The following is a 6,487-nucleotide window of genomic DNA, read 5'->3' as shown; positions in this document are numbered from 1 at the left end:
AACTGTTCAGAGCAGCCAGACAGAATGAGGGGGTGAAATTTCAAGTTACTTCTACAGAGGAAATGGCTACTGTAGCAATGGGTCCTGCTGAGCTACCCGCATGTTTATTATGCCTGCTCCTCTTCTATGACTGTGTCACAGACTTAACACAGTACTGCAAACCGGAGAAACAACCCTTTGCTTATGGCTCTATTAATGCTCACTATAATTGCTATAAGTTGGCTTTTAGTGGTCCTGTTATTAGGACTCAGAACTACTTGGCACTTTGTGGCAAAGCCTTTTTGGTTCTCTAATACAAGGTAGGTTGCTGTGAAGAGTGCAGCCTTGATGTTTGAATGACAACATGGTAACTCAAGATGAATGGCTGCATTCAAAGCCCTGCTTTACGTTTACAAATGTGGTGATTATGTTCCACAGTAAGAGAGCAAGCTGTTCTTGAACCTTCCAGATAAAGAGCTTGTTTCTATCGATGGCAGAGGGCTCCGCTGGCAGCTGAGCTCAATTTTTTTTAATCCCTGTTTTTACTGTCTGTGGATTTTTTTTTCTATTCTGTTTAAATCACTTGCACCTTTTAAACATGGAGTGCTTGCACTTACTGATTCTAAGAAAACAAACTTTGCAACTAATTAATTAACCTAAGTTTGAGCAGGTTTGACACTTGAGTTAATAATTAGGATCAGGTTGGTTTTGCAGGTTGGTTCGTGGTGCTGGAGCTCATGGGCCCATGACAACTTTATTGTTAACTTCTCGACTGAGTTGCAACAGATGATACAGCTCAGTAATTCAATTCAGTTCTATTTATTTAGAGTGTCATCACCTCTGCACAATAAAGCAGACAGACTACAATAGTTTAGAAGGGAGAAGGGAAAAACAAAAAGAAGGATCAATACCTGCAGAAACATCCACATCCCGAGCCAGTGAGATCTGCAACAACAAAGGAGGGAGCATAGACAAACTGTGGAAGAGAGGACAGATCTCTGCTGGTTGCATTTTGAAGTCATGTGGTGGTTTTTTTTTAATATATACATTTTCTGCAAATCCTAAAAAAGAACCGAAACCAGCAATGACATCATGCTATTGTGGGACTCATGTAATGGGTGGGCACAGATGGAAGTATTGTAATAGATATTGCCCCCCCTCCATAATCTCATGCATTCTTATCATTGTTATGTTATGCGTTCAGTTCTGTATTACTATTTCTGACACATACTGTGATAACTGGCAATATAGCTAGGATACTCTGATCAATGATGATTCCCACGGGTGGTGCTCACGCAGGCACTGAAACGGGCAGCTTCGGGCTCACGCAGGCACTGAATCGGGCAGCCTTGGGGTCCTGTGTGTTCTACTGCACAGATAGCCTGCAGAGCGCAGCTACGCTGAACTGAAGTGCTTGTGTTTTGTATTTGCAGGTGAGCACAAGTTATGTGTTGATAAACGGAATGATGTTGACGTATGAGAAATGTATTAGAGTATGGTACTGTCATTAATGGAACACAACGCTAATGTCGGAGTTTGTGATTTACATGATGTACCTGAACTGGTGTTAAACGGGATGTCACATCGCAAATGATGTAATGAGGGGATCGAGAGGGTAGTCTCCATGCGCAACAATACTAGTTGGAGGAGCATACGAGTGTGCAGAATATTGTAATATGAACATTGGTGGGAAAATACTGAGTAAATGAGTACTTTGTTAACACGTGTTCAGTAGTTATATGTAAAATGGTCGCGTGTGTTCTACTGCACAGATAGCCTGCAGAGCGCAGCTACGCTGAACTGAAGTGCTTGTGTTTTGTATTTGCAGTTGCAAAAGAGCAAGTAAAGAGAACGATTCTGAACTCATGCACGCCTGGAAGTGTCATTTGTCCAAGTGTGCAACAAATATTGGAGGCACCGCTGGGATTATTAACGCCGTGTCCAGCGTGATGAAAATAAGGAAGGGGCGTGGCTACAGCAACCACGATGGACCTCGAGGAGCTGGCAGAGACTGTGTCCCAGACACTCTGGAACCTACAACTCGACCAACTCAAAGGGGTATGTGCTGAAGCTAAAATCCCTAGTGGAAATGTCACAACAAGACGAGCGTTAATAAGATTAATTACAGAATCGATGGACAAGGTTATTAATGATGAAGAGCAGGATGTTGCGCTCTGCTATCTAAAGAAAATGTTAGAAAGTGTCGACCCAGCGATAGGGAGCTCCAGAAGCACAGAAAGTGGATCAAATCCAACGAGCTCGCCACAGGGGGCTCAGGAAATAAGGGAAGAAGTTGATTTAGCAGAGAGATACGCACAGCTCCAGAGAAACAGCGAAGCACTGCAGGAAGAAATTAGGAGGCTGAGTGGAAGGGTGGAGAGGACACCACCAAATCAACCAACCACCCCACAAAATGTGTTTCCTGTCGCAGCCAACCGCCTTTCGGAAGTGACGATAAGGAGGGAATTCAAAATCTGTGGTCAAATTGGGGAGAAGGGCCAAAAGGACAGACTCTCATACACCAACCTGATGCATCAGATTGACAGAGGTCTGAACAAAGGACACAGTGAAGCGGAGGTTATAGAGGCTGTGGTGAAGTCTGTCAGCCCAGGTTTGAGTCTTAGAGACATGCTTGAGATAAAACGTGACCTCACCCTCCCCCAATTGAAGACCATATTAAAGGGGCATTTTAAAGAAGATAGCACCACAGATTTGTATCACAGACTAGTGAACGTCACACAAGACAGCCGTGAGTCTCCCCAAAACTTCCTCTTCAGAGCAATTGAGTTAAAAGAGAGGCTGCTGCTTGCATCGGAAGACACGGGGTCCGATGAACAATACAGCCCTGAGCTCATCCAGAAGAAATTCTTGAGGTCGGTCAGTACTGGGCTACTGAGTGACCCTATCAAGTTTCAGCTCAAGCCCTATCTGGATGACCCTCGGGTGACAGATGAAATCCTCATTGATAAGATGAATGAAGCAGCTAGTGTTGAATCAGAAAGACAATTGAAGCAAAAGAAAACTACAGGCAGCAAATCTGTGAAAGTAAATGAACTCCAGACGGAAAGGCCAGCCAGTCAATTGGGTCTGGGTGTAGCCGAAACTAGGTTGGGGACTCAAGAGCAATCAGCTGAAGTGGTGAAACCCAAGAACCGCAGAACACCTGTTGTAGCTGCTTCCCGAGAGTCAGAGCTGCATGAAGCGGTCAGGCTGCTGAGAGAGGAGATGGCTGAATTAAGGAGGAGCATCACCACCCCTCAAGGCCCCACTCGCCCACTAAGAACCAGTGGGAGGAGGGGATGTAAGGCATGCCAGGAGCAGGGAACCAATGAAGGGTGTGAACACTGCTTCAAGTGTGGCCAGCCAGGACACCTCTCCAGAGGCTGTAGAGGGCGAAGGGGGGCAACAGAAAGATCGGAGAGCACTCAAGTGGGAATCCAGACCATCGCCCCTCCCAAATCATTAATTCCCATCCATGCTGAAGCAGATGACAAGTTGCATGAACTGCTTTGGAATCGGATAAGACAGCTGGAGGCAGAATTAGAGCAGAGTGGCAAGGCTAAAGAGACTGTGGGTGCCACGTATGCCAGTCATCTCTCACTACGCTGTCAGGCTAAGCTGAGAGCTCTGATCGGGAAGAAGTGTATGGTGGATTGTTTCTTTGAAGGTGTAGAAACACAAGCATTGTGGGATACAGGCTCACAGGTGACTATCATTAATGAGAACTGGAGGAAGTCCTGCTTTCCACATATCCAACTGAGAAGCACAAGTGAACTCCTAGGTGAGGATGAGGCTCTGGTGGGCAAAGCAGCGAACCAAACACCCATACCCTTCGCAGGTTGGGTTGAGCTAAAATTTAGACTGGGGTCAACTAGAGATCCACAGCCAGAGCTAGTTGTCCCCGTGCTTGTCTCAAAAGAACCAGGAGTAGCAGAGCCACCCATCATTGGCTATAATGTGATTGAGCATTTTGTGAAGGATGGAATGGAGCAGCATCCAGATGTTACACCTGCGGTGGTAAGGGAAGCCTTCTCGATTGATTGTAAGAAAGCGGAAGGGCTAATTAACATCGTGCAGCGCTGCCACAAAAGCGATGAGGAGGGTGTGGTGAAAGTTGGGAGGCAAAAGATAGTGATTCCAGCGGGACAAAGCAGGGAGGTTAAGTGCAGTGTGAGGACAGGTCCCCTTCGCCTGAAACAGGAGGTTCTTTTCGAACCAGAGGACATTTCAAAACTACCAGAGGGGGTTAACCTGAATGAAACTGTCATTGGACTGCAGAGGGGAACCCGGTCCAGGGTGGTTATTCCAGTCACGAATGGCAGCAGCCATGACATCACCCTCCTCCCTCATGCAGTGTTGGGACGGCTACAGCAAGTGAAGGCTATTTACCCAGTAGACGTAAGACCAGTAAGTGCTGAAAACATGGGCAAGTTGACGTGTGCTAGTGAAAACACAGGGAGCACCATCAGCGCCCCAGAACAGCACAAAGGGGAGTATGAAGAGGTGGGCAGATGCAGCCAAGATTTATGGGACCCACCGGTGTCAGTTGATCACCTGACCCCAGACCAGCAGGAGCAGGTGAGAAAAGTCCTGCGTGATGAGTGTGCTGCATTTTCAAAAGATGAGAGCGATGTGGGATGCATCCCCTCCCTGCAGTTAAAGATCAGATTGAATGACACAACTCCAGTAAGACGCACATACATCTCAGTCCCCAAGCCACTCCACAAGGAGGTGAAGGAGTATTTGGAGGACCTGTTGAATAGAGGATGGATTCAGAAATCCCGTTCCCCCTACTCATCGCCCATCGTCTGTGTGCGCAAGAAGGATGGAAGTCTGCGTCTCTGCGTGGATTACCGTGAGTTAAACCGGAAATCCATTCCTGACCGTCACCCCATCCCTCGTGTTCAAGACATGCTAAACAGCCTGACTGGGAGTGCATGGTTCTCAGTGTTGGACCAGGGCAAGGCGTACCACCAGGGTTTCCTGGAGGAGAGTAGCAGACCCCTCACAGCCTTCATCACACCTTGGGGCTTATATGAGTGGGTAAGGATTCCCTTTGGTTTGTCCTCGGCTCCAGCAGAGTTCCAGCGCAGTATGGAAGAGTGCCTGGCAGGCTTGAGGGATGAAATATCTCAGCCATATCTGGATGACAATTTGGTCCACAGCAGATCATTTGAGGACCACCTGCGTGATCTGAGGGAGGTCCTGCGCCGCTACCAAGAGCACGGGGTGAAGCTAACCCCCAAAAAGTGTGAAGTGTTCAAGGACAGGGTGAAATTCTTGGGAAAAATTGTATCTAAAGATGGCTACTGCATGGACCCTGCTGAATTGGCACCAGTGCAAGCACTAAAAAACCGCAAACCTGAGACTGTGGGAGACCTAAGGAAAATGCTAGGTTTCCTGTCATACTACCGCCCCTACATTCCAAACTTCTCACGCACTGCCAAGCCACTATACCAGCTGCTATCGATCGGAAAGAGTCAAGTGATTACTGACAGAAGATCAACGGTAACAAAGCACAAAGGACAGCGGAAAAAAGCAGACCAACGCCACTCAAGCCAGCCAATCACATGGACAGAACAACACCAGGCAGTGCTATGCCAACTGATAGAACACCTGCTGAGTCCACCACTCCTGGCATACCCTGACTTCGAAAGGCCATTTGTGCTGCACTGTGATGCCTCTCAAGAAGGGCTTGGTGCAGTCCTGTACCAGAGACAGCAGGGCCAACTGGTTGTCATTGGGTATGGGTCGAGAACTCTAACAGCTCCAGAAACCAACTACCACCTCCACTCTGGAAAGCTAGAGTTTCTAGCAATGAAGTGGGCAATCTGTGAGAGGTTTCGGGAGTATCTGTACTACGCACCTTCGTTCACAGTGTATACAGATAACAATCCGTTGACCTATGTCCTGACTACAGCGAAGCTAAATGCTACAACACACCGGTGGGGTGCTGAGCTAGCCGATTTTAACTTCTCAATCAAGTATCGGCCGGGAAGGGCTAATGGCGATGCTGATGGTTTATCACGAATGCCGCTAGACATGGAGGAGTACATGCGCACATGCTCGCAGGAAATGAAACCAGAGGTAATCACCCCTGCGACAGAGGTGCTTCAGTTGAAAGCCCATGAAGATGAGCCATGGATGTGTCCAGCTACCATAACCACAGCATGTGCTGATGTAGAGCTTGAACGAGTAATGGCCCCAGTGACACAGATCTCCAAAGAGACACTAAAGAAAGCACAGGAGGATGATCAGTCATTGGCAGGGTGCGAGAATGTGTTATGACAGGACAATGGCCTCCTTGGAGAGGAAGAGACAGGGGTGAAGACACTTCCGTTCTAAGCCGGGAAAAGAGTAAGCTGTACCTCGACAAAGATGACATCCTGTACAGGAAATCAGCTGCTCGAGCTCAGCTAGTGTTACCCACAAAATTCCATCAGCTGGTGTACAAGGAGCTCCATGAGGAAATGGGACATCTCGGAGTGGAGCGGACACTCGCCTTGGT

The 6,487-nt window shown here is 47.7% G+C and overlaps 1 protein-coding gene across 1 annotated transcript; it reads left to right on the top strand.

The window, feature by feature from the left end:
- The first annotated feature begins 1,080 nt into the window (after positions 1–1,080).
- LOC308388623 (uncharacterized protein) lies at positions 1,081–6,274 on the top strand. Its single transcript, XM_080869461.1, has 2 exons — positions 1,081–1,278; positions 1,311–6,274. The coding sequence occupies exon 2, from the start codon at positions 1,966–1,968 to the stop codon at positions 6,265–6,267; it is 4,302 nt and encodes a 1,433-aa protein (XP_080725587.1). The 5' UTR covers positions 1,081–1,278; positions 1,311–1,965; the 3' UTR covers positions 6,268–6,274.
- Positions 6,275–6,487: the final 213 nt, after the last annotated feature.

Source organism: Rhamphochromis sp. 'chilingali' (assembly GCF_963969265.1).
Source record: "Rhamphochromis sp. 'chilingali' genome assembly, chromosome: 20".
Lineage (NCBI taxonomy): Eukaryota > Metazoa > Chordata > Actinopteri > Cichliformes > Cichlidae > Rhamphochromis > Rhamphochromis sp. 'chilingali'.
The sequence above is the reverse complement of the archived record's forward strand: the minus strand, read 5'-3'. Positions and strand labels throughout refer to the sequence as shown.

Coding starts and splice junctions, on each gene's coding strand:
- LOC308388623 (XM_080869461.1), top strand. CDS start 1,966: ATGGACCTCGAGGAGCTGGCAGAGACTGTGTCCCAGACACTCTGGAAC.